The 25,437-nt window shown below is 54.7% G+C and overlaps 1 protein-coding gene across 2 annotated transcripts in view; it reads left to right on the top strand.

Moving 5' to 3' along the window:
* Nucleotides 1–253: 253 nt before the first annotated feature.
* SOGA1 (suppressor of glucose, autophagy associated 1) overlaps nucleotides 254–25,437 on the top strand; it is a 68,100-nt gene continuing 42,916 nt past the window's right edge. Inside the window, exons 1-2 of one of the 2 annotated variants that reach the window (XM_039227167.1) lie at nucleotides 254–951; nucleotides 20,573–20,797. In XM_039227167.1, coding sequence (XP_039083098.1) covers nucleotides 277–951; nucleotides 20,573–20,797 — 900 coding nt within the window. In that variant the 5' untranslated portion in view covers nucleotides 254–276. The remainder of the gene's footprint in view (nucleotides 952–20,572; nucleotides 20,798–25,437) is intronic. The other variant, XM_039227168.1, reaches the window with a different exon arrangement.

Genomic DNA, 25,437 nt, shown 5'->3' with positions numbered 1-25,437 from the left:
CTCCGGGGGCGCGGCGAGGCCGAGGGGGCGGGCGCCGGGCGGAGCCGGAGTCGCAGCCGGGGCGCCTGGAGGCGATCGGGCCGCTCTCTCCGAGCTCAGGGCAGCGGAGAGCCCGTGCGGCGGGGGTCGGGGCCAGAGCGCAGCCCCGGGGCTGAGGTGGGCCGAGAGGAGGCGCGGCCCGAGGGGCCGGAGCGGCGCCGGGACCCTCCCCAGGGGCGCGGAGGCCGGGTGGGCCCGGGCCATGCTCGCCGCTCGCTGAGGCCAAGGGAGGCCGCGATGGAGGTGCCGGCGGGGGAGCCCCCGGCCCGGGGCTGCGGTCCCCCGCCCGCGCCCGCCCCGGAGAGGAAGAAGAGCCACCGCGCGCCGTCGCCGGCCCGGCCCAAGGACGTGGCCGGCTGGTCTCTGGCCAAGGGCCGCCGAGGCCCAGGCCCGGGCGCCGCAGCCGCCTGCAGCGCCGCGTCCTCCGCGCGGCCCGACAAGAAGGGGCGCGCAGTGGCGCCCGGGGCGCGGAGCGCGGGGACGCGAGTGGCCGGGGTCCGCACCGGGGTTCGCGCCAAGGGCCGCCCGCGCCCGGGCACCGGGCCGCGACCGCCGCCCCCGCCGCCCAGCCTCACCGACAGCAGCTCGGAGGTGTCGGACTGCGCGTCGGAGGAGGCGCGCTTGCTGGGCCTGGAGCTGGCGCTGAGCAGCGACGCCGAGTCGGCGGCCGGGGGCCCGGCGGGGGCCCGCACCGGGCAGCAGCCCCAGTCCGCGCCGCCAGCACAGCAGCCGCCGCGGCCGCCCGCCTCCCCCGATGAGCCGTCGGTGGCCGCGTCGTCGGTGGGCAGCAGCCGCCTGCCCCTCAGTGCCTCGCTCGCCTTCTCCGACCTCACCGAGGAGATGCTGGACTGTGGGCCCGGCGGCTTCGTGCGGGAGCTGGAGGAGCTGCGCTCGGAGAACGACTATCTCAAGGTGGGGGCGCTAATGGGCGAGAGGGAGGCCCCGGGAGGTGCGGGTTGTGGCGGCCCCGGGGGCCTGAGGCACCAGCAGGCCCACCGTCCCACGAAGGAGCTGGGAGACGGAGACTACCCCCGGGCTCCCACACACCCTGCCTCCCTTTTTATCTGGGAAACCGCCTCCTGAGGAAGACCCTGGATGACGAGACTGGCCAAAGGGTTCTGCTTTTGGAGGGAGGGAGGCGTGAGAAAACTGCTTTGGAAGATGCGTTACTGTATGCATTACTTATGGGGGGGGGGTAGAATGAGGGGCTGGACCTCTGTCCTTCAGCGGCTTAGAACCCCCACGCCCCAGGCCAGAAGCGAGGCCTCTGATGGCTCTCTTTTCCGGGACAGGTACGGGTGTGCCCTTCTGCCAGGGAAACCTGTGGCTGTCCCCTACCAGGGAGAGTCCAGGACACCATTCTGAGCCTTTACCCGGGGCATTCCTTGGTTCAGGCCTGTCCCCGCCTGCCTTTTAGGGCGGGTCCCGTTTGAAAGCATGACATCTGGGAACATCCCCTTGGCTAGAGTCCGACTTCCGCCCAGTCTAACGGTCCCACAGCCTGGGAGGATGATGTCTGGGAGAACTGGTTCAGAGGCGGCTTCCTAAATCCCAGGATGTTGTCTTCTGCTCTCGTCTGCCCGGCACACACAGCAGTCCCGCGGGCCCCTTATGGCTGTTGCCCTTGGCCTTCCTGTGTGCCCAGTGAGAGGAGGGAAGCTGTTCATCTGAAAGCTGCCTTCCTGCTGAGCATCTGGGGCACCTGAGAGCTTCCCCGGAGAACAGACCTACCTTGTTTTCACCCTTTCAGTGAACATGTGCACCTACTCGGTGCCGGCCAGTCTCTGTGTGCCCACTGCTTGGCACCAGAGCAGCTTTAAAGAATGTGCTGGCCTTGGCTTGGGAAGACTGAAAGCTTCCTGGGCTCTCCCATCACTGGCTGAGCATGGTGTTGGAAGAGGCTGGAGTGTTACCTACTCCTCTTATCTGTGGATGGCCTGGCATAATACCCGGAGTACGCTGGCCGAGAGCCACAGAATCATGCTGCTGATTTATGTCCGCCTGGCAACACTTAGCTTTGCCCTGTGGCTCTTCTGGCCAAATAGGTTTCTCTCTCGTTAGACTTTTGGGGTCTTTGTCAGCTGTGTCTCTCCCTCCTGATGTCCCCCCAGCATCTCCTTTCCAGCATGTGTTCAGTAAATGCTTGTAGAATAAAAGGACAGGGTCTGTCTGGACAGCAGAATCCACCCCTTCAGCCTCTGATCTTTCCCCAAGCCAGGTCTCAGGTTTCTCGTCTGTTAAATGGGAGGGTAAGTCTTCCCAGAGGCCCCATGTACTGTTGACGACTGAAGGGTTAGTTAGTTCTCAGTCTTCAGAAGCCTGTGGTGAGGAGAGGACAAGTGGAGGGTGGGTAGAACAGAGACAACGCAGAAAGAAGCCTGGTCCTGCCCTCCTGGTACCCTCAACTGCTTCTGGCACTGCCTGCCTCAGCTGCTCTGACCTCAGACCTGAGCTCCTTACTCCCGCCTCCTGGCCCACACTGTTCATGCCGGCGAGGGAGATGGGCCATAGAGCTCTGCCTCGGGGTCTCCTTGTGTACCGACTCCCGTGGGCTCTTATCCATCCCAGGAAGTCATCAGGCAGAGCTCTGGAGTCCTCCTGGGCCAGCGGTGACTGTTAAGGTGGGCGGTGGTTCCAGAAGGCGGAGGGTTGAGCCTAAGGTCTCACAGGGGCCAGGGCCTGGCTGGGCACCTCCCATTGCCTGGGCTGGGACTGGAGCACGTTTCCATCATTCATTCAGTACTTCAGGCTTCATGCGCAGACCTCAGGCTACTGTTGGATCTGGGGTCTGTGGCTTCCTGGATGTGTGAACTTGGGCAGGTTACTTACTGTCTCCAGACCTCAGCTGCCTCATTGTAAAAAGGTATATCACACATCTTGCAGCCTTCAGGGTTAAAGGAGATCATGTATGCAAACACCACTGGAGTGCCTGGCATAGAGTGAGCCTCAGATGCGGGCAGTCATGATCCCTGCTGTTTCCCAGTGGTGTGTGACACATTTCCACAGGCCCCCGTCGTGTTCTCAGGTGGGGCTGAGGGCATTCAGGGAGGCCGAGGCCTGGAGGATGACATGCAGCCAGCTGAATAGCACCTAAAATAAGAACATTCCAGGCTGAGGGAAGTGGGAAAAAGCGAGTTGATTTCGAAGGACAGCCCAGAGACTGGAGTGAGGAAAGAGGTTGGGTGGCAAGGTGAGCCGGGCCAGACCGTGCAGTTCTCGCCGTGTGCACTTGGGTTGGTCCCTGAACTTCTCTAGAGCTTCATTTGATCCAGCTGCCAATCTCACAGAGGCGAGGTGAAAATCTGGAGACTGGGCACGTGGACTGTAAGTGTAGTGGCTGTCATGGAGGTGTTGGTTCATTCTTTTTTTTTTTTTTTTTTAAATATTTTTATTTATTTCTAGGAGAGAGAGAGAGACAGCGTGAGCAGGGGAGGGTCAGAGAGAAAGATACAGACTCTGAAATAGGCTCCAGGCTCTGAGCTGGCAGTCAGCACAGAGCCCGATGCGGGGCTCAAACCCACGAACCGTGAGATCATGACCTAAGCGAAAGTCGGACGCTTAACCGACTAAGCCACCCAGGCGCCCCAGTGTTGGTTCATTCTATAGATGCGTTTAGCTGCAGCCAGAGAGAGGGAGGCACTTGCTCTCCTGGGTCCCTGAGCCAGTTCTCCAGACAGCCAGGGCTTGGACTAAGGGTGTATTATGCTCTTTTTGTTTGTTTATTTGTTTGTTTTAAAAGTTTATTTATTTTGAGGGAAAGCGAGAGAGAGAGAGAGAGAGAGAGAGAGAGAGAGAGACCCAGCAGGGGAGGGGGGGGGGGGGCGGGGACTGACCGAGGACCTTATGCAGGCTCTGTGCTGTCTGCACAGATCCCAACGCAGGGCTCAAACTCACGAACCTTAGGATCATGACCTGAGCCAAAGTTGGACACTTAACCAACTGGGCCGCCCAGGTGCCCCAAGAGTGTATTACACTCTTGACGTGTTTCCTGCCTCTCTGGGCCTCTTTGCTTCCCAGATGCAGAAACCGAGTTACCAGGAGAAGGACTCCACATCCCCAGTGTGTCCCCTGCAGGTTACGTGCTACCTGCGTTGAATCCCAAGTCTGGTGGGGCCCTGCTCGGGTTCATCTCCCAGTGGTGGGGGCTCTGAGAACTGTCAACTGGGGAAGGAAGGCCTCACGGGTGGTGGCCTCCATCTCCTGTTGCCTGAGGCCTGCCCTGGGGCCCACGCAGCGAAGGTGTAAATGGGGCAGCTGCCTCCCAATCAGATGGTAGGAGCTGCTCCAGAAAAGGGAGTGAGGTTGCTGGCCCTCGAGTTATTCAAACAAAGGCTGGATGACCTTGCATGTTTGGATGAAGATGTAGGGTTTGTGGAAAGCAGCTTGTAAACTGTACAAAACGCTGGTGGTTGTGATTAGAAGGAAGATTCCAGGAGAGATTTATGCGGTAGCTACAGCTGAGAGGCCTGACCTCAGGATCCCTTCCAGCCAAGGAAGTCTGAAGATTATTAACTTTTGAACTTCCAGGGTTCTCAGATACAGCTTTAGCTACAGAGCAGACACAATGACTGCATTTGACCTTCAAAGCCCTGGTGGTCTGAGGTCTTCCAGCTCCCCATCACCACTAACCGTTGTCCCTGTACCATATGGTGAGGGCGAGTTGAGAACCATCAGAGTGTAGATGGCAGAATCTGAGAGTTGGGGCCCAAAGACTTGGCTTTGAGATCTGACTCTGCCATTTACTGTGTGGCTCTGAGCAAGTCACTTGGCCTCTCTGAGCTCCTTTTTCCCCTCTATGTAATGCAGATGATGGAACCTACAGAGAAGCTTCATAGGATTGTTTTCAGGAATGAGGGAGGTATGAATAGACAAGAAAATATTTTACAAGCAGTGAAATCCCACATCTCTCAGGGAACTGTTGCCACTGTTAGCCAATGAGCAGATGGGATGTCCGTGTCTTTATTCTTCGGGGAGCTGGGAGAAGCCAGGAAGGTGGGTCGCCGTAGCTTTAGGATGTTAATAAATCAATAAATTGGAAGCTGCTCCCGGGAGGATAGGAAGGTGTGATCACATTCCATGCCGCCCCGCCCCCTCCTTGGAGGTTCTAGGTGTGAGTGAAGTACAGCCTATCTAGATGTGAGCCCAGGAGGGCCCAGAAGAAGCATCCAGTTCTCATTGTTTGTTTGGGTAAATGGAGGCCCCAGGTCACAGCCAGGATTCCAAACCTGGTTGGACTAACTCTAGGTTCTTTCTGTAGCATGACAGGAGCAGTGAGATTTTAGTTGCTAATAGTGTGTCTTGTTTGGGACACAGGTTGGTTAGAGGGACCTTGTTGTGTGCCAGACTCTAGGCTAAGACTTGTTGGGAACAAGTAGGCTGGGGCGGGGGCCTGCAGCCTGCAGGCAGGAGGTGGGGGCCCGTGCGTGCATGCACGGATGTGAATGTGTGCCTTGCACCAGTGCAGGGTGTGATTGGGACGAGGGGGATCTGAGGTACTGGAGGAGAGAATGGGGTTTGGATCCAGCCTTAAGGGTTAGTTAATGGTCAGCTGGAACCCAGGGAGCTGGACTGTTAGAAGCAGCCTGGGGACCCCCAGACCACGGATCCCTGGACTTCTGTGGCTCTTGCCTTACAAATGCTCTTCCCTGTTGATCACTTCCAGTGCGTTAGGCTCTGGATTAAGTAAGCCCTTACTCCTCACAGAACCGTGTGTTGAGGGTTCTGACGTCAGAACCATTTGGGAGATAAGGAAACCAAGAGGCTACGTCAATGTGCCCATGACTGCACAGCGGATATGCTTAGGAACCTCACTGGAAAACCCTCAGGAGCTCCCTTCATCCCATTGCTCTTTCACCCTCTCCCATGCAGGAGGTACCTCTGAGTTTCACAGAGCAGAGTTCCTGCCTGGATTGGCCAGTTACAAGCTGTGTGGTGTGGGGTGAGGTGCTCAGCCTTTCTGAGCCTCTGTTTCTTCTACTGTAAAGTGGGAGATAAGCATGCCTGCCTCAGGGTCATGAGATCTTCCGAGTGTGATGCACAGTAAATGTCAGTGCCTGTCACTGTCCCTTTCCCTTACCTGCTTCTCCAGGCATTCATTCATTCATTCATTCATTCACTCATTCACTCATTCATTCAGCTCGAATTTTCTGAGAGCTTCCTGGCTACCAGGCCAAGTGCCAGATGTCTTCTCAGCTCTTCTCAGCTCACAGAAACGGTCACTGGGTTGGGGAGGGGGGCTGGTCATTATGGTCAGCAAAGCTCCTGGCTGGTCCCTGCCCTGAGTCCCAGCCCTCCCAGTGGCAGCGGAGAGGGGGACTGGAAGAAGCTTCTCTGAGACCTAGGTCTTTAAGGATCCTCAGCGGTTCGCCTGTCCTTAGGGGGAGGCAGGCAGCTCCAACGAGATGGAAAATGAGATGGAAAATGTGAGGCCGGCTGCTGCAGAGGCCCCAGGGGACTGCCGAGCTCCCAGGGCTCCCAGCATTCCTCACGGAGGGGCCGGGCCTGTGTCCCCGGGCACACTCTCTTGGGCACACACAAACACAGGTACGCACAGAGCATGCTCAGAGAGCCACAGCGACTCATACACGTGTCACATATTCATCCAGTGACACCTGTATGTTGTGTGCTTCCAGAAGCACACCTCATGACATATTAGAGAGGGTACACCCTCGGAAGGCCACAGACCCATGCAGATACAAAATCTGCCTCCTCTCACCCACACAATACCAGACACTACAGACTCACACCGCCTAGGAGACTCCTGGCTCAGAAACACACACTTCCACACGCACACATCTTACATACCCAGACATACTTGGCTTTGTCCCAGATGGACACACAGCTCTGAAACACCCTCATACGTATCGGAAGTACACATACATTTGCAGGCACGCACACAAACCCACGCAGACTCATTACACACAGGCGCCAGCATCCACGCAAATCCAGAGATCGCTCCTGCCAGGCGGGTACAGACAGGCTCACCACCCAGATGCTCTCCCTGTCTCTTCCACAAAGAGAACCGCAGAGGCCCTTGCACACTTACCTTCACCTGGGGCTCAGACGCACACCCAGGAGACTCACACAGACACGGGACACATAGCCATGTACACAGAAGCAGGGACACGAGCAGAGCGCACTCAAATGTCTGGCCTATAGCATCTGCCAATGGGAACCAGAGACTCACAAACCAGGGTCCCCAGGCACACACATGTGTGTGCAAACACACACACACACACACACACACACACACACAGGCTGTGATGATTTAGCCACACAGAAACAAAGGAAATCCTGGTCTCTGTCCTTTGGAGCTCATGTGTACAAACTACTGTGTTCAGCCACTCCACAAGATCTCCTTCCACAAGCCTGCTGGGAATAGTGAGGAGTGTGGCGGGGGCCTGATTTGGAACCGCCTGGGGCTGGCAGGTCACTATGTCAGGAGAAGCTGTACCAAAGTCGCCCAGGCGCCTGATGTCCAGCACTTGGGCTTGGGCCCAGCAGGCTGAGAGAAATGGAGCAATCGTCAGGCCTGCCCACAGGAGAAACACTGCCGGGGGCAACTCCCTTCTAATCTCCTTGGAATTTCCGGCTTGCCTTCATCTCCCTCCTCCTCCCCATCCCCCTTTGCTGGGGGCTGCCCGTGGAGGGCCATGCCACTCCCCATCTTTGGAGGGTGCCCATTTCTGCCTTGGAAACAATGAAGGAGGCCAGGATAGAGGAGTTTGGAGGAGATGTGGGCATTCAGAAGAGGGGCCTGGAAGACTTCTTGGAGGAGGAGGCATTAGAGGTAAGGAGTTAGCCTTGAGTTAGCCTGTGGGTCCAGCTCTGGGATGGTGCCTGGCACCTCATAGGGACTCAATAAATATTTGTTGTATGATTGAATGAAAGGCAGTGATCAAGGTCTGTAGGTGGTGTGTGGGCTTAAAACAAAGAGTTGGAGGGAATGGTGGGTGTGGACAGTGGTGAGGGAGAGTTGGGCTTGCTTGGGAAGGGCCTCAAATGCCAAGCTGAGCTGAGGCGCTGTGAACACTTTGCTGGGAGGGGGCCATACAGCAAGGCTAGGGGCTGCCCCCTTAGTGTATGTCTAAGGCACCAGGCACAGGAGCCCAGAGTGGGAGAGAAGGAAGGCTCTGTGGTCTCATGGACAGATTCCATGTTTGGGGTCAAGTGTCGGGCCAAACCTTGCTTTGTCCTCCCTATGCATGATCTCCATGTGAAAATCTCCTCATTAAGCCTCAGTCTTCTTGTCTGTAAAATGGGAATCGAATCCCTTTTTGCAGGGCACTTAGGAGGATTAGTGTTCAGGTATGTGGCATATCCAGTACCATCCTGGGCACAGAGGAAGAGAAGGAGCCCCACATCCTGTGTAGCCTCCAGGGGAGAGGGAGTTCCCCAGGGGAGGGCCTCGGCTAAGTTCCAAGCAGGGGCCTGACCAGCAGCCAAGGCTCTTACTAAGGTCATTCCCCTCATAGCGCATACACATGACCTCATCTGCGGTCATATTTTCTGCCCTCTGGTGCCAGAAGGAACTTGGAGCTGGGGTGGGGAAAGAGCCAGAAACTCTGGGGTGTTCTGGGACAAGCTGACCCTAGCTTTCACTGGAGGCCCGCAGGTCAGTACTGTGTCTGCATTCTGAGCAGGTAGCGCTGGCCTCCCTGAGGAATGGTAGGAAGGTGGGAGCAGCCGGCCAGCCCTTCCCTTCTCCAGGGTCCAAGGTGGTTGAGAGCACTGTGATCTAGTGCCAAGCCGACCTAGGCTTGAATCCTGGCTCTGCCTTTTCCTCTAGGAGCTTCCCCTTTATGAGGCTCAATCTCCTCACCTGTAAATTGGGGGTGCTGACAGTGCTCACCCTACAGGCTTGATGGGAGCATTGAATAAGGGAAAGCATGTATGTAAGGATTCGTGGGGGCCTGGCTCATTGTAAGGACTCGGCAGCTATTGGCAAGCTGGGATCTGTAAGCCATGTGTCCTTGACGGCAGAGGTTATGTCTGGCTTTGGGTGTGAGTCTTGGCATGGAGGAAGGGCCTGGGAGGTGTGCGTGGACCTGAATTGCATTGTGGAGATCCCCACACACATCTCTCTCTGTGCGTTCCCCCTTTCCCTCCCACCCCATGTCAGTCTTCTCTGAATGGCCAGTGCTGCACTGTCCCCTGGGGATGCTCATCGCTGGTGGAGGAGGCCTTCGGGGTCCCTCATTCTAAGATCAAGGTGAATAATCTTCCATTGCCCAGGTCACGAAGAAGCACAGGGCCCAGTGGAAAAGTAGTTGGGAGTCCCACAGCTAGGCTGGCTCAGCTAAACATCTTGCTGCTAGTTTGCCCCAGATCTGTTTGGGATCTTCTGGGTCAGTTGCATCAGCCTCCCCCCTCCTTGGCCTTGGCCAAGTGCCTGGGCAGCCTGTGTGGTTCTGCTTCCCTCAGCGTCACCTCACCTCTGCTCCACCCAAGCTCCCTTGTGTTCCTCACATCCGGGGGTCAGTCTTTGTGCTCTTCCCACCTGGGGGGCCTTTGTGCTTGAGGTTCCCTCCCCTCTCTGCTCCTCTTCCACCTTCCTGCACTCAGCTCCAGGCCAGGCCCTTGCATTAGACATCCAGGAGCTTTCTATAGGCTCCTTGGGGACATTTACCTCAACGGTAATTAGATTATTAATTGGATAATTACAGGTGGCCCATCGGCCCCTCCCCCATGTGTTCAGTGGATAGGCAGGGACCTTGCCAGGGTGGGACCTAGCCCCTTCCTTTTACATAGGTGTAAATTGAGCTCAGAGAGGTTAAAGGGCTCGGCAAAGGTCGCACAGCCTGGAAATGGCAAGAGACAGAAGGATGGGTGGTCTGGTGGTGCTCATTCCGGGGTGCCAGGCAGGGAGATGGCATAAACAAAGGCTCAGAGATGTGCTGAAGCTTCAGGCTATGCAGCCTGGAGCCATTCTTCCTTTCTCCAGCCTCACTTTCCCTCCCCAAAGATCTCTGAGCCCTGTTCTGTCCCTGCTCGGATATTTGGCTGCAGCCCAGAGGCCATTTGGGAGATGTTTTAAACACATCCTGATCCAAATGCTGCCTTCCTTCCTGTTCACACAGAAAGGACAGGAGGGACGCCATCAGGCGCTCCCACTATGAGCATCCTCCCACCCCCACCCAAGGTAGTGGGGGCTGTGAATATCTCCCTGTTCTGTTGGGTGAGGCCTGGAATGGGCCAGTGACAAGCCAGGCCTGGCCTTGGTGGGCAATAGTCTCCAGATATCTTCTCACCCCAAACATCTTTCACACACACACACACACACACACACACACACACACACACACCGCCGCCTGTCCAGAGGGGTGTCTGTGGGCTCATGCACAGAGCTGTGTCAGATTTGGGAGGCACGCTCCTGTTGGCTGTGGAGCCTTTATCTTCTTGAGCCTCTGTTTGCTTACTGTCAAAACGGGCATAAAGTAATAGCCCCTGCCTCCAAAGGACTGTTAGCATGAGGTAATGGACATTGAGGCAGAGCTCAGCCAGGCATCTGGCACACGGTAAGGCTCCTGCAAGTACTAGCTATTATTGTCACTATCATCTCATAGCGACTGGTCTATGAGGAGCTCAAACTGGACTTGAATCCTGGCTGTGCCACTTAGTGTGGGACCTTAGGCAGCACTGTTGACCTTTCTGACCTTGGTTCCTCACCAGGCAGCGGGGGGTGACTGGGGTACAGCGAGACGTGTGCTGCTTAGCATGTGCCTGGCGCAGAGGGAGCGCTCTTTTCTGTTTTTACTTACTGGCATTGGAGGGGCAAGTCCAAGATCACGGTCTTCCTTCCTGACCCTGTGGGTCACTGGGACCAGGCAGCCTCTATGCCAGCTGGAGCAGGGGCATTGTGTGGCATGGCCATACCTGGCTGGGTGTCCTGGCCTTCCTCTAAGACCTTTGACCCTGACTGTCCCCAAACTGGAGCCCAGCTTTCATCCAAGGAGGCCAAGCTGGATTGAGCTCTGGGCTAGAAGGCAGGCATGCAGAGTCCCTCTCTGCTTGACCCGGACCCCCAGGGGGGCTGTGTGATTGGAGGGGGGGTCCCAATAGGCTTCAGTGTCCTTGTCTAACCCCTGCTCCCCAGTTGCTATTCCCAGAGGCTTTGCTTTTGAGTGGGGAGGGAAGTGGCATTTTGCACAGCCTTCTGTGTTCCTTGGGGTCCAACTGCAGTGATCTCATCTGGAGCCTTGACAGACCTGGTGGACTGACAGAAGGGACAGCAGATGGCTGCCCTAGCCTCTCAGTGGGCTGGCATGCTGCCCCTATGGCCACTGTTGGCCCACCCTGCAGGCCAGCCCTTCCGGACCGGGGTCAGTGCCCCAGGCCAGAGCCAGGCTGGCAGATGGGCAGGGAGGGCCCGCAGTGGCCAGGGCGGTGTGGGAGAGGGCGGGCCAGGCAGAGGCTGCTGTTCCTCCACGGAACTGTTGCTGTCCTCCAGAGGGAAAGTTCTGGGTACTTTAGCTCAGCTCTGTCATTCCTCCTGGGTCTGCCTGCCCATCGGCAGGTCAGGTCCCTGGAGCCAGGGGAGGAGATGACATATTTGAGACTGCAGCCTGGGAGTTGATAGGCGGGAATTTGAGGCCCACTACTAGGATCCAAAGCCTCTATGGGCGTTAGGTTCACAGTCACAGAATTAGATTTACACGTATCAGCACCGACTAGAAGTGGTTTTCTGCAGAGCAGGGCAACAGGATGGTAATCTTCCCCTCCTAGGACCCCTTTATTAATTCAGCGACTATTTATTGAGCTGTTCCTTTGCGTGCCAGGTGCTGCTCTCCTGAAACTCACATCTTAGTGGCGGAGACCGACATTCTGTAAGCAAACAGATCAATAAGTAGAATAATTTGCATCACAGATAAGCCTGTGACATGTTCCATGGAAGAACACTGTGGACACAGTGGGCTTGGAGGGGTCTTGGAAGGCTTCTCTGAGGAGGTGGCATTTTGTGGAGGCTTCAAGCAGGAGGGGAACCTATAGTGCCGAGACGCAGGGAGCGAAGTCCAGGCAGAGGCACCCGCTGGGGCCGAGGCTCCGTGGTGGGAGAGGCGAGGTGATTTCTGGGAGAAGAGCTGATGTCGGGGGTGGGGGTGAGGATGAAGATGGGGAGGGGGACAGGGGTCAGGCTTTTGTCTTCCTTTTGGATCAGGTGATTTACATACAGTAAAGTGAGTTTTGGCAGAAGCATATAGTTCTGTAACCACCATCCCAGTCCAGATGTGGACTGAAAACCTCCTCCTGGGCTCCTTTCTAGTCCATTCCTCCTCCCCCAGCCTCCCACAAGCTCTGATCTGTTTTCTGTCTCTGTGGTCTTCCTTTTTCCAGAACGTCACGTAACGGGAATCCTACAGTGGCCTGCTGAGCCTGCCTTCCTTCACCCGACGTATGGGGTTTGAACCTCACCTGCGTTGTTGCGGGTCTCAGCAGTTTATTCCTTTTTATTGTTGAGTAGTATTCCGTGGTACGTGTGCCACCGTTAATCCATTCAGCTGAGGGACGTGTGTGTTGTTTCCAGATTTGGGTGATCATTGGAGAGTTTTAAACAGGAGAGTAGCATGGTCACAGCAAAAACAAAACGCTTGATGTGCTAAGTGGAGAACAAATCAATGGGAGAAAACTGGCCATCCTGAGGGTTAAATTCGATGATCTGGTGGTGAATCTGGCTCACTGTAGATAACTCAGTAATGGCTCATTACAAAAAAGGCTGTGCCTTGGGGCAGTCAGGGAGGCCTCTTGGTGGAGGTGGCGTCTGAGATGGGAGACATACAGAATGGAAGAAACCCAGGCAGTGCGGGGTCCCTGTGGGAGCTGGTTGGGTTGAGACACTGGCTCCCTGCGCCTGACTCAGCCTTGGTATTCCACGGAGGTCTGCAGCGCTCACATCAGAGTTCCCTGGGGGTGCTGGGTGCCCAAGCCCTGTGGGCGCTGACTCTCTTGGGTGGGAGGCAGCTGGGGACCTCTGCTCTGGTGTAGGTTCTTCCTTGGTGGCTGGTAAGAGGTGACCTCCTCCTGCCTTCAGGAAGCTTCTAGACCCCCTGGCTCCATCCCTGTTCCCTCAGGGCTGGCTGGCAGCTGTTGCTGGGCTCACACCACCCATTGCCACTTGCTGTGTTTCTGCAGAGGGACCTCAAGTTTGTCCAGCCCTTCAGCTCAAGAGACTTGCTCACCACCTTCTCCTACAGACCAGTTTTATCAATTGCATCATCTGGAGTCACTTACAAATGTTCAGTGGGCCCCACACCTAAACTTCTCCCTCCTGTCCTCATTGTACGAAGATTCATCATCTGATATTTGTGTAGGTTTCTTTCAGAAAGCGTTCTTTCCTGCAACGTTTACTTATTTTTTAAGGTATTTTTTTAAAATGTTTATTTATTGTGAGAGAGAGAGGGCGCAAGTGGAGGAGGAGCAGAGAGGGGCAGAGGATCCAAAGCAGGCTCTGCACTGACAGGAATGAGCCCAGTGCAGGGCTTGAACTTACAAACTGTGAGATCGTGACCTGGGCAGAAGGCCAGGGCTCAACCGACTGAGCCACCCAGGTGCCCCTCTTTCCTGCAACATTTCATTTATTTATTTATTTATTTTTAAATGTTTTATTTATTTCTAGGAGAGAGAGAGAGTCAGCGTGAGCAGGGGAGGGTCATAGAGAGAGGGAGACATAGAATCCGAAACAGGCTCCAGGCTCTGAGCTGGCAGTCAGCACAGAGCCCGACGCGGGGCTCGAACCCACAAACCACGAGATCATGACCTAAGCGAAAGTCGGACGCTTAACCGACTAAGCCACCCAGGCGCCCCTCCTGCAACATTTTAAATATGGCTTGAGGGGCACCTGGGTGTCTCAGTCGGTTGAGCATCTGACTTCAGCACAGGTCATGATTTCACAGCTCGTGAGTTCAAACTCCCTATCGGGGCTCTCTGTGGTCAGCACAGAGCCTGCTTCAGATCCTGTTTCTCTCTCTGTCTGCGCCAGCCCCCGCCACTTGCATGCTCTCTTTCTCTCTCAAAAATAAATAAACATCAATAAAATAAAGTAAAATGCTTGAAAGCAGAGCTCTGCTTCTCTAGCCTCATGCCCTGGTGGAGAAGAGAGAGGGTCTGGGGGCCAACCCAGACCCCACAGATTAGGCACCTATGGAAGGAACACAGCCTATGTCATTTCTTGTGCCATGGATGCCTTTATGCTCTCTGCTGAGAATAATTCTCAGAATAATGTTTTTAAGTGTTTAAAATAAAACACAAAGGAAACCAAATATATTACAATTATCAAAACATACTTCAAAGTTATAATATAGTAAATATGTGTTTATTAACTCATCAGATCTGCTGACCAGTCTATTAACTAGTGTAGTTAGTGTGATTTCAAAGTACTGATGAGGGTAAACACTATTTTGACATTTCTGCAATTGTTACATGATATGAAAACATCTGTGATTTCTTTTGGTGGCAAACTCACGGGTACTGCTATTACCACTGTGGCTTGTCCAGAATAGAAGGAAATTGTTAATTTTTAGTTAGAGGCTGATGGAAGTAAAGATATGCTGTTTTTTCGCCCTTCCCATCCAAGTTGATGGGTTCCCTGAATTCTGGTGCAGACGAAAGAATGTGAGGTCTGCAATCTGTGTGCTGCTTGGAGGTCTCTCTGGGTGAGTTTGGGCACAGCCCACCTTCCCTGTGCTTCTCTGCAGTTCTTCGTCTCTAGAACAGAGGTTCTGATTCCTGTCCTGCCTGCCCATGGGGTTTCTGTGAGGACCCATGAGATGATTCAGATGGAATGTCTTTGTAAACTGTGAAGCCCCATGCAAGGTCTTGCTATTATTAGCAGTAGTGTGAGCTCATGTTTGGTCCTCTGGCCCAGAATGGACCAAGAGATTCTTCCTGGCCAACTCCTCCAGGATTCCTGGGAACCAATCCATTTCAGGGAGCGGGTCTGCCTCTGAGAGGCTGCTTCCTGCAGGCTGACCTCACGGATCATTGGGAGGGTGAGTAGGGGGATGGACAGAGATGCACTCTGTGGGCAGGGAGTGGGTGAGTAAGCAGGAGTTCCCTGACCCTTTGCAGCTGGCTTGGGGCTAGGATCGGGAGAGCTTGCCCCCTCCCCCACCGCCCTGGTCTGTGGAGAGACACTGGGCAGGGCAGAAGCCATACTCATCCTTCTAGTCAGTCATCCAGTGGTAGACAGTGATGCGTGGCTGTCCTGGGCTGTGCTGGGGACCAGACACGGGTCAGACCTGGCACTTGCCCTCCCCACTCCCAGCTCTTGGGGAAGATAGACTTGAAAGCAGGCAAATGCAACCTGAAGTTGTTAGCACAGAGAAGAATGGAGTTCAGAGTGTGTGGTTTGGGGGATGTGGGGAGGAAGAGAATGTTCTGGAAGGATGACGTACATTAGGAGTTAGCCTGACAAAGGCCATTCCAGCAGAGGGATTAGCCCAAGCAAACCTAGGAGTAGAATACAGTTAAGGTCCTGTCTGGATTCCAGCTCTACCGCTCCCTTGCTTGAGCAGCTCTGGGAAACTTTGGAGCCTCAGTTTTCTCATCTGCAAAAAGGGAACATTTTCAATACCAACCTCACAGGGTTGGAAAGAGGATCACATTACTGTGCATGTATGTGCTTGGGCCAGGGCTGGGTCGTTAGCCTCCCCATTGATGGTAGCTTGCTTTCTTTTTTCTTTTCTTTTCTTTTCTTTCTCTTTTCTTTTTCTTTCTTTCTTTCTTTCTTTCTTTCTTTCTTTCTTTCTTTCTTTCTTTCTTTCTTTCTTTCTTTCCCTCCCCTTCTCTTTCTTTCTTTTAATTTTTTTTATGTTTATTTATTATTGAGACAGAAAGAAACAGAGCATGAGTGGTGGAGGGGCAGAGAGAGGGAGACACAGAATCTGAAACAGGCTCCAGGCTCTGAGCTGTCAGCACAGAGTCCCATGCAGGGCTTGAACCCACAAACTGTGAGATCATGACCTGAGCCGAAGTCGGACGCTTAACTGACTGAGCCACCCAGGCTCTTCCTTCCTCCCTTCCTTCCTTCCTTCCTTCCTTCCTTCCTTCCTTCCTTCCTTCCTTCCTTCCTTCCTTCTTTCTTTCTTTCTTTCTTTCTTTCTTTCTTTCTTTCTTTCTTTCTTTCTTTCTTTCTTTCTTTCTTGTCATTAGTGAGCCTTCCCATTGATGGTAGCTTTCTTCCTTCCTTCCTTTTTTTCTTTCAGATTTTATTTTTAAGTAATCTCTACCCCCAGTGTGAGGCTCAAACTTACAACCTTGCGATTGAGTCACCTGTTTTAGTGGCTGAGCCAGCCATGTGCCCCGAGACGGTAGCTATTTTCTAGACCTGGCATAGCTGGATGTGGGGGGTGGAGGAGGCAGGGAGCAAGACAGGAATGGGGAGGAGACCAACAGCGTGGGTTCAGCTGGACCTAATGCAGAGAAGGGGCTTGGACCTAATCAGAGAAGCCAGTGGGAAATAGTGGAGGAGACAGAAAGTGACCTGCTTTTTTTTTTTTTTTTCCAAGTTATCTCCAATAAATAGGAATTACCACTGTAATTAGAGCAAAATAAACATTTTCTATAAAGACTACTCTGGCAGTAGGCAGAATAGTCTCTCTTCCTACCCTTCCCCACACCCCTTCCCCGTCCTAAATAATCAGGCTAAACGTCAAGGGGAACAGAAGTCAGCTTGAAAGAGTGGCCACAGGGGCTGGATGGCATTGTCTGGGGGCTGGCAGGCCATGCCTGGTCTGAGCACCTTTCCTCGGCTTCTTTAGGCTGGCCTTTCTGACGGTGGGGTTGAGAATCAGGGCCCCCGGTTTCTGAGGTGGCCTTTTCCTGTCTGCAGGGGAGTATGGGGTTTGGGGTTCCCCTACCAGTGTTGGGGAGTCTCCAGCAATCTTGCTGGGCAGCCACTGGGCCTGTTGAGTCTGGTGGAGTTTGGCCCCTCCCTCCCGCTCCCACGTGGATGGGGGGGTCTGGGAGGGAGGAGAGGAGCAGGAAGGCCTCTGAACTGTCTGAGAGGGAGCTGGGAAGGCTGAGCTCCCCTCCCCAGCCCCCAGCTCTGTCATCCGGTGCAGACTGTCACGGGAGGGCTTTGTAGGGGCTGGGACTGTTGGACTGAGCATCCCTGGAAGATTCGGAAGCTCAGTGAGGTCTAAGAACCTCTAGAATGAAGCAAGGTCCTGCCCTTCTGGCTCCCCTCCCTATGGCCTAGCAGCCCCTTTCCCTGGCCCCACCGCAGGCCAAAAGCTCAGCCCCTGCCCAAGTCCTGCGTTCACCAGCTTCTGCTGCCCGCGTCCCAGCAAACCCGGCCCGTGCGGGCCACAGGCTGCCCTTTGTGGATGCACTCTCTTACCCAGGCCGTGCCAGGAGGGGCTGACCGGCGTTCCTCCTGCAGCTGGGATGAGGGTCCCCCCCCCCCCCCGAGCGCCTGGGCCCCCCTCAGCCCCATGGAGAGATGGAGCTGGCAGGAATGCAACATCCTGCCTTTCTAGAAACTGACTGTGGTGAAGGGCGGGCCCTGGAGAGACAGCTGCTCATGTGAGAAAGATCATTCATTCATTCACGTTTTCAATAGATGCTTAGTGAGTCCCTGCTCTGTGTCAGGCCCTGGTCTTGTGGTGCTGCCCCAGATGGCTCTGGCCCTTTTAGGGAAAAGACTGGAAGGAAACCCCCTGCATTAGAGTCACTTGGGGAGCCCACCCCCAAGTTTCTGATTCATTAAGTCTCTGTGGAGGTGTGAGGATTTCTGACAAGTTCCCCAGTGATGGCTATATGCTGCTGGTCCGGGAACCACACCTTGAGAGCCACTGTGATTTAGGAGCAGGTGGAGGAATTATGAGTGATGTATCTTTTCTGTACTTTCAAAACTGTCCCTAGGATCACACTTCAGTTTTATAAATAGAAAAGCCACTCATTTAAAAGTTAAAGAAATAAATGATCCCCCAAATGACTCTAGTGCCCTGGATGTGGTCCTGTGTCGAGGGATGTCACCACCTGTGAGTTAAATGCCTTATATCTGTTAATGTAGCCCAACATTAATGAGCTTGTGTGTTCCCTGCACTTCCCCTTGGTTGATCCTGAGCTTCAGGTCCACTCAGACCTCCATATCCCCATCACCAGGTCCTGTCAGCGTGACTGCAGTGAGGGTAAGGGAGATGCTAGTCCTCTGGAGGCTGGTTTAGCTTGGATTTAGCTGACTGGCCTGCACTTCCTGAGTGCTGTTTCCTTTATGCTTCCTTAATCCACTGGCTGAAGTGGCGTGTGGACCCCTCACTTCCTCATTTCTTTTGACTGGTGTGATCATTGACTGCCCCACTTCCTCTTTTTCCACTTTTAGTTCTGTCCACTTGGCAGGGTGGTGGTGGTGAGTCTGTGTGTGTATCGCGACGGAGGTGGAGCCTCGGTCCTGGTGAGGCGACCGTTCCTACAGCAGGGGCAGAATCTTCCACCTGGGGGCTGCTGCTGAAGCCATCCCTGGGGGAGAGGCCATGGTGGCAAGTGGGGATTAAGCCCTTCGGCTGATGGTGGGAAGAGGACAGGATCTTTTGGAGCTGGGAGAAGAGACACTGTTCCCTCTGAAGCAGATACTATTCCCTCCGTCTTCCTCTCCTGAGTTCAGAACCGTTTGGGAAATAGTCCACAGGAGTCAGACGGATGAGCTTTCACACTAAGAACCGGCCTCTTCCTGACGCTGCTCCTGAATTAAACTGACCTACCCAGTCTCGGGGGTGTCGGGGGAGGGGGGGCACTGGACAACCCCAGGCCATGCCCTCGTAGGGAGCCACCCATTTTCTGTGGGCAGAGAAAGGCGCAGAGGGCTGGTGACCACACTCTCCAGATTGTGTCCATCTCAAGGGCCCGAAGAGTTGTTTTTTTGCTTCTTGGACCCACCCCGCTGCCCCCGTCAGCACTGTCCTTAGTTGCTTTCTCTGGCTTCTCAGGGATGCCTTTGGCAAATCATGCCTCCCCTGTGACTCAGTTTCCCTTTTCAGCGTACAATCTTATTTAATTCGTTTAGTCATCCTAAGAGTAGATCTTATTATTTCCATTTGTGACTCAGTTTCCACATTTGTTATGACACATAATAATTATCCATTTCTTCTGCTCACTCATCCCACTCTGTCTATTGATTGTTTCATGTTAATATGTTGTTTGGGGGGTTGTTTACCTAACCAGACATGTGTTTACTCATTCAGTTAATGTTTGTTGGGAGCCTATGGGATGCTAGGCCCGTGCTGGGTGTGGGGGATATAGCGGTGAGTGAGGTAGACGTGGGGCAGCCCCCCGGAGACTCACTCACAGAATCTCTGGGAGACAAGCTATCAAATGAAGAATTGCAGATGTACTCTTGGTGATAAAGGGGAAGGAAGGGACATCTGGGAGCTGGTGACAGGTGGCCAGGGGCTACCCTGGGGAAGTGAGGTCATCCCCCAGCACCCTCCACTTAACACCCAGACCCCAAACTCTTTGCTTGGCCCTTCAGGGCCCTAGATGGCCGACCCCTGTCTGTTTCCCCAGCCTCAGCTTACCCTTCCTCTAGCAACCCTGCCACCTTGCTGTATTCTGACCTACTGAGCTCTGTCCTGCGTCTGAGCCTTTGCACACTCTGGACCCTCTGCCTAGGGGCCTCTCTCCCTGTCTCTCTCTCTCTGCGTGGCTGTTCCTTCTTCCCTCAGATCAAATGTCCCTTCTTTGGAGATGGCCGCCCTGACCCTGCTCTAGGACACAGCCTTTCCCCATTACTCTAGCATATTACCCAGGTGGGGTTTTTTTGTTTCTTGCCATTTACTTGGATGTTTAAAATTTGTTGGTTATTGTGTGTCTCCCCAGTGAGACGTGGGGCTCCATGCAGAAGATACACAAGGGGGCACATTAGTCTTGGTCAGCACCGTCCCTTCCCATCCCCACGCTTGGCACGGAGCCTGGCACATGGTTGGTGCCCACAAATGCTTGTTCAATGAGCCTGTTCTGCTTCCCCAGTGTGGCAGGTTCCTATTGCTGCTGTAGCAAATTACCACAAATTGACTGGCTTACAATAATCCCAGATTATTATCTCCCAATTCGGGAGGTTAGAAGGCTGAAAATGAAGGCATCGGCAGGGCTACTTTGGCAAGGCCACATGGTAGGTAGGCTCTGGGGGGAGGATCCAATCCCCGGTCCAGCTTCGGGAGGCCGCCTGTTCGAGGCCCTTCCTCCATCTTCAGAGCACGTCCCTCTAACCTCTCCCTCTGTTGTCGTGTCACCTTCTCCCACTTTGATCCCCTTGCCTCCTTCTCATAAGGACCCTTGTGATTACATTGGCCCACCCACGTCTGATACAGGAAAATTTCCCAATCTCAAAATCCTCAGTCTCATTTGCAGAGTCCCTTTTATCACGGAAGGTAACTCACAGATTCCGAGAGTTAGGACATGGACATCTTTGGGGGGCTGTTATTCAGCCTACCACACCCAGGCCCCCAGAGGCACCTAGAACAGCCCTGGGTGTGGCCTGCATTCAGAGACTGCCATGGGCCCAGCCAGCTGACCGCCCCCCCTCCCCCCTGCCCCGCAGGATGAGATCGAGGAGCTGCGCGCAGAGATGCTGGAGATGCGGGATGTCTACATGGAGGAGGACGTGTACCAGTTGCAGGAGCTCCGGCAGCAGCTGGACCAGGCCAGCAAGACCTGCCGCATCCTGCAGTACCGGCTGCGCAAGGCTGAGCGCCGCAGCCTCCGTGCCGCCCAGACCGGCCAGGTGGACGGAGAGCTCATCCGCGGGCTGGAGCAGGACGTCAAGGTGAGCTCTGGGCCTCCCCCAGCCTCATAGTTACCCCTCCCGGAGTTGGGAGCGCAGGCCCAAGTGGAGGCCGGGTCAACCCACAGCTTGCCCCCGTGTGTGCTTGAGCAAGTTACCCCACCTCTCTGGGCCTCAGCTTGCTCATCTGCAAAGTGGGGGTTCCTGGTGAACTGACAGCCCGTTTCTCGGGAGCGTCCCAACGTGAGAGCATAACTATGAATCCTATTAACAGCAGCCATTCCCACACCTGGTGCTGGGCTTCGAGTTGTCCCTGCCCTGTCCTTGCCTTGTCTGTGGAGGTTTCTTTTTTATTTTTTTAAATTTTTAAAAATGTTTTATTTATTTCTGAGAGAGAGACAAGAGAGAGAGAGAGAGAGAGAGAGAGAGAGAGAGAGACAGCATGAGCAGGGGAGGGTCAGAGAGAGAAGACACAGAATCCGAAGCAAGCTCCAGGCTCTGAGCTAGCTGTCAGCACAGAGCCCTCGGGGCTCAAACCCATAAACTGTGAGATCATGACCTGAGCTGAAGTCGGATGCTTAACCTTAACCGCTTAACCGACTGAGCCACCCAGGTGCCCCTGTGGAGGTTTCTTTATTGTGCTAATGAGTAGCGAAGGCCTGGATAGGCTTATTTAAACCTTGACTCCAATGTGCCCAATTTTTGTGATTTTGAGCAAGCCCCCTGAGTTTCAATTTCCTCATCTGTAAAATGGGTATAACAGCAGCCCCTGCCTCACAGGGTTCTATGAGGATTAGAAGAGATCGTAAAGGTAAAATGTCACCGTAAACACTAAAAAATGTTAGCTTTTATTATTCCCATTTTCTGGATGAGGAAAGTGAGGCTCAGAGACAGGAAGTACCTGTTCAAGGTTACACTGACACTCTGTGTCCTTGGTCCAGTGCAGACTTATCAGCCTCTCTAGCCTGACTGCCCCCCTCCCTGCCTTGCGAAGCAGGAGAGAATTGGGCTGGAGGCTGGCAGGAGGGGCCCCCAGAAGAGCAACCCACCCTGCCTGTGTGTGTGGGCCCTGGTCTGGGGGCTGAGAACTTAGTCCAGCCTCTTGCTCTCAGGCCTCTGACCCAAGCTCAGCCTCTTGCTCTCAGAACTCAGGAGAATGTAGGAGCTGGGGGTGGGGGCGCCTGGTGCAGCCCGGGGGCCCAAGGGGCCCTTCCTGCGGGGCCGACTTCTGAACTGAGGGCTGCGGGAGAAGTGGGCTTGAACCAGGAGGGCAGAGGAGGAACGCTGGAGGCGGAGGTGAGCAGTGAGTGCCAGCCAACCAGCCACGGGCAGGCTCGCGTGGCCGGCTGGCCTTGCACATGCGCAGTGGGATTATAGGTCTGTTGTGCAGCTGTGGAAACTGAGCTCAGAAAGGTGTCTCCCTGCAAAGCTACCTGACAAGGCAGCTCCCGGGATAAATGGTTCCTCTAATATTCAAACTCTAGGTTTGAATTCAAACTCCAGGTTGAGGGTGTGTGGGGTGAGGAAGATCCAGGGAAGCTCAGACAAGTAAAGTTTGGGCCTAGGTTTGGTTGCGGATTTGGGGCTGGGGCTGACCGGAGTCAGCCTTGGAGGGAGGAGGGCGGAGGAGGCGCGGGCTGGACAGCCAATGTCTCTCTGGGAGGAGCCGAGAGCAGCTGGCGAGCGTGTGGGAGGGGGGATCGCTGAGCTCTGGGCTGGGGGAAGCCACCCCTTCTGTTGGGATTTGAACTAGCCAATCAGCATCCACCTTGCCCCCTTCTCTCCCTCTTCTCCCCTGCCGCTGCAGCTGGAGCGCTGAGCTCATCCCTGCAGGCCTGTGCTGGATGCCTCTGGCCTCCGCACTCCGCTGCGAGTGCCTGGGTTATTCTCCGGCATTTTGGGGGTTCTCAGAATTGTGACTTCTTTGCTATCTCCTGGGAGGGCCTGATGGACCCAAGTGGAGACCCCCCCGACACCCCCGGAGCTGGGTATCTCTCAAGACTCTCTGACGTGCTCTGCCAGCTCCTTGGCCTATGCCCCGACTGGCATGGGGCCACCTCTTGGGACCTCAGTTTCCCCTTCTGTTAAATATAGAGCTTAGAGCAGCCAAACCCATAGGGCTTTTGCAGTTCCAGTGGTTTTATGGAGCAGATAGGTTTTTGTGAAAGCGCCACCAGTAAAACCTCAGGCCTTGGTGTCCCCCTCCCCTGGGCTCCTTGTCTGTGGTCCTCACCGCCTGCAGGACCCCACAGAACCTCAGCAGGAGCGTTGCTCAGCGTGTGGAGGGCAGTGTGATGGTTGTACAGAGACCTACGCTGCCACTTGCTTGGCGTGTGACCTTCGGAGAGCTCCTTCCCATCTCTGAGCCTCAGTTTCCCCATGTGGAAAAGTAAGATAAAACTAGTTTCTACCCATGGAAATTTTTGTGAGGCTAAAACGAAATAACCCAAGTAAAGAGAGTGCTGACCACAGAATCTGGTTCCGAGTGCTCACCTAGCAGGCCAGAAAACGTTGGTCGTGGTGTTATCGTTCAGGAGAAGAACTTCTAAGCACTAGTAGGAGAAGTGGCTGGGGCAAGGGCATGGGGGGGGGGCTGAATCTCAGCCTGTGGATGAGAATCCCTGGAGGGCTTGTTCACAATGCAGAGCCCCAGACCCCAGGGCCCATTCCGCCTCCCTGAGGATTCAGAGTGACAGGGACAGGAACACCCTGCGGCCAGAGGCCCAGGCCCCGGAGCCAGAGACCCTCCCATGGTGGGGGAGGGGAGAGCTGTGGTCTGATGGCTGCTGGTTGTGTTTGGCAGGAGCCAGGCCTCCGTTCTGTAAACAGTGACCTCATGGCTGAGCGCATTGTTTGCGCCTTGGGGATTTGCCCTGGTGTCCGGAAGCTGCAGCTGCTTCACCTCCCGTGGTATCTCAGCCCCGTATCTCAGCCCCCTACCCCGGGAGCAGTTGGGAGGATCATAAGAGGAAGAGATGAGACCAGCAGGTGGGGCCCTGTGAGCATCTGACACAGTGAGCCCACTACTGGGCTTATTTTTAATGCTTTTAGTGCTGATATTAATGTGTCTTCAAGCTTTGGGCCAAAAACAGGTTCAGGTCGAGAGCAGGAGTCTAGAGTTGACCCACCTGATTCCAAACCTTGGTTCTGTAGCTTTCTAGCTGTGTGACCTCGGGCAAGTGACCTTTCTTTTCTGAACCTCACAATGGGGACAGTAAAGCCCTTCCCTGAAAGGCACATGGTGTCAGGAAGTGACAGCTGATCTGTGAGAGGCGAGGGCACCCAGGACCACTGAGGCTCCGAGACAGGAAAGGACGGGCTGAGGCCACCAGATTCCTGCCATCCAGGCCACACGCATGCTCTTCGCTCTCATGGGCTTCCACGGGGGACACAGGGTTCTGTGGGATCTGAAATTAAGGGCTCTTTTGTTCACACTTGAATCCTGTGAGCTGCCTGGGGTTGGGCTTTCCTGACATTGCAACTCTTGGGGGTGGGGGACAAATGAGGATGGAGATCATGTGGCGAATGGAGCAGAAGGAGCCTGGGGACTCATGGAAGGGATGACATCAATAGAGTCATTTATGAACCCAAGAGGATTCTGGAATCCACATGGGTCATGTCTTCTTGGTGGAGAGTGTTGCCTCCCAGGTTGAGGCCATGGCAGGGATGGAGAGGAGCTGGCCCCAAGGGGGAGCATAGTTAGGAGGGAAGCCTCCAGGTGCTGAGCCCTCACACCTGTCAGGGACGCAGCCCTCCCTGGACAGTGGGGTGGGTGGTTGAGGGAGCCGTAAGTGCAGCTCCCCTTATTTCAGTCATTTGCTCCTTCATCTCCCTTTTAGCTTTTTGGAACCTTGGATTTGTTTGTTCTCCAACAAGCATTTATTTGGCACCAGCGTGTACCAGACCCCACGCTACTGGTGGGACACAGAGATGTGAAGGACCCCAGGCATGGTCTGGGGACTTGATCTCTGTGCCCCACCACTCCTGCCCCTGGGGCCTAAGCAGGATGAATGGATGGATGGATGGATGGATGGATGGATGGATGGATGGATGAGTGAATGAATGAATGAATGGAGTATTCATCAGGACAGGGGCTTTCTGGATGACCTAATAGCCCCAAACTTGGGACCATAGCCCAGAGCCTGGGGTTGAACACCTCCAGCAAAAACCCTGACACCAAACTCAAGAGGGAGGTTGTGGGGTACCGGGCCAGATCCGATAAAATCAGTGCACGGAGGTGAAGCAGTGATCCTGACAATGTTGTAACAAATTATATTCCTTGGTGTTCTGGCCACCAGCCCAAGGACTATGTCATTTATTCCTCACAGCAGCCCTTGGGAGTAGGCTATATCAACCCCACTTACCAATGACCACGGTAAGACTTCAAATGTATAAATAAACTGGCTGTGGGCCATGCACACGCAGTGTTGGGATCAGATTTGGTCTGGTTTCCCCCACCTGCAAAGTCCTTATTCTGATATTGGGGGGTTGCTCATCCCACTTTGTGGACAGGGAAAGTTTGGTGGCCTAGGGAAGTTGGGGGCCAGCTTCTGGGAGCGGCAGTGGGCACCAGAGGGAGGGGGAGGCAGCGCTGAATTTCCTCTCTGGCCGTTGTTTTTCCTGGCCTGCCTTGCACACTGCCAACAGGTCCATGCCGAGCTGGGCCTGGGCCCAGGCAGAGG

Source organism: Hyaena hyaena, unplaced genomic scaffold, assembly GCF_003009895.1.
Source record: "Hyaena hyaena isolate Hyena2069 unplaced genomic scaffold, ASM300989v1 scaffold_25, whole genome shotgun sequence".
In the NCBI taxonomy this organism is placed as follows: Eukaryota; Metazoa; Chordata; class Mammalia; order Carnivora; family Hyaenidae; genus Hyaena; species Hyaena hyaena.
Note: the sequence above shows the minus strand (reverse complement) of the source record. Positions and strands in the feature narration are given on the sequence as shown.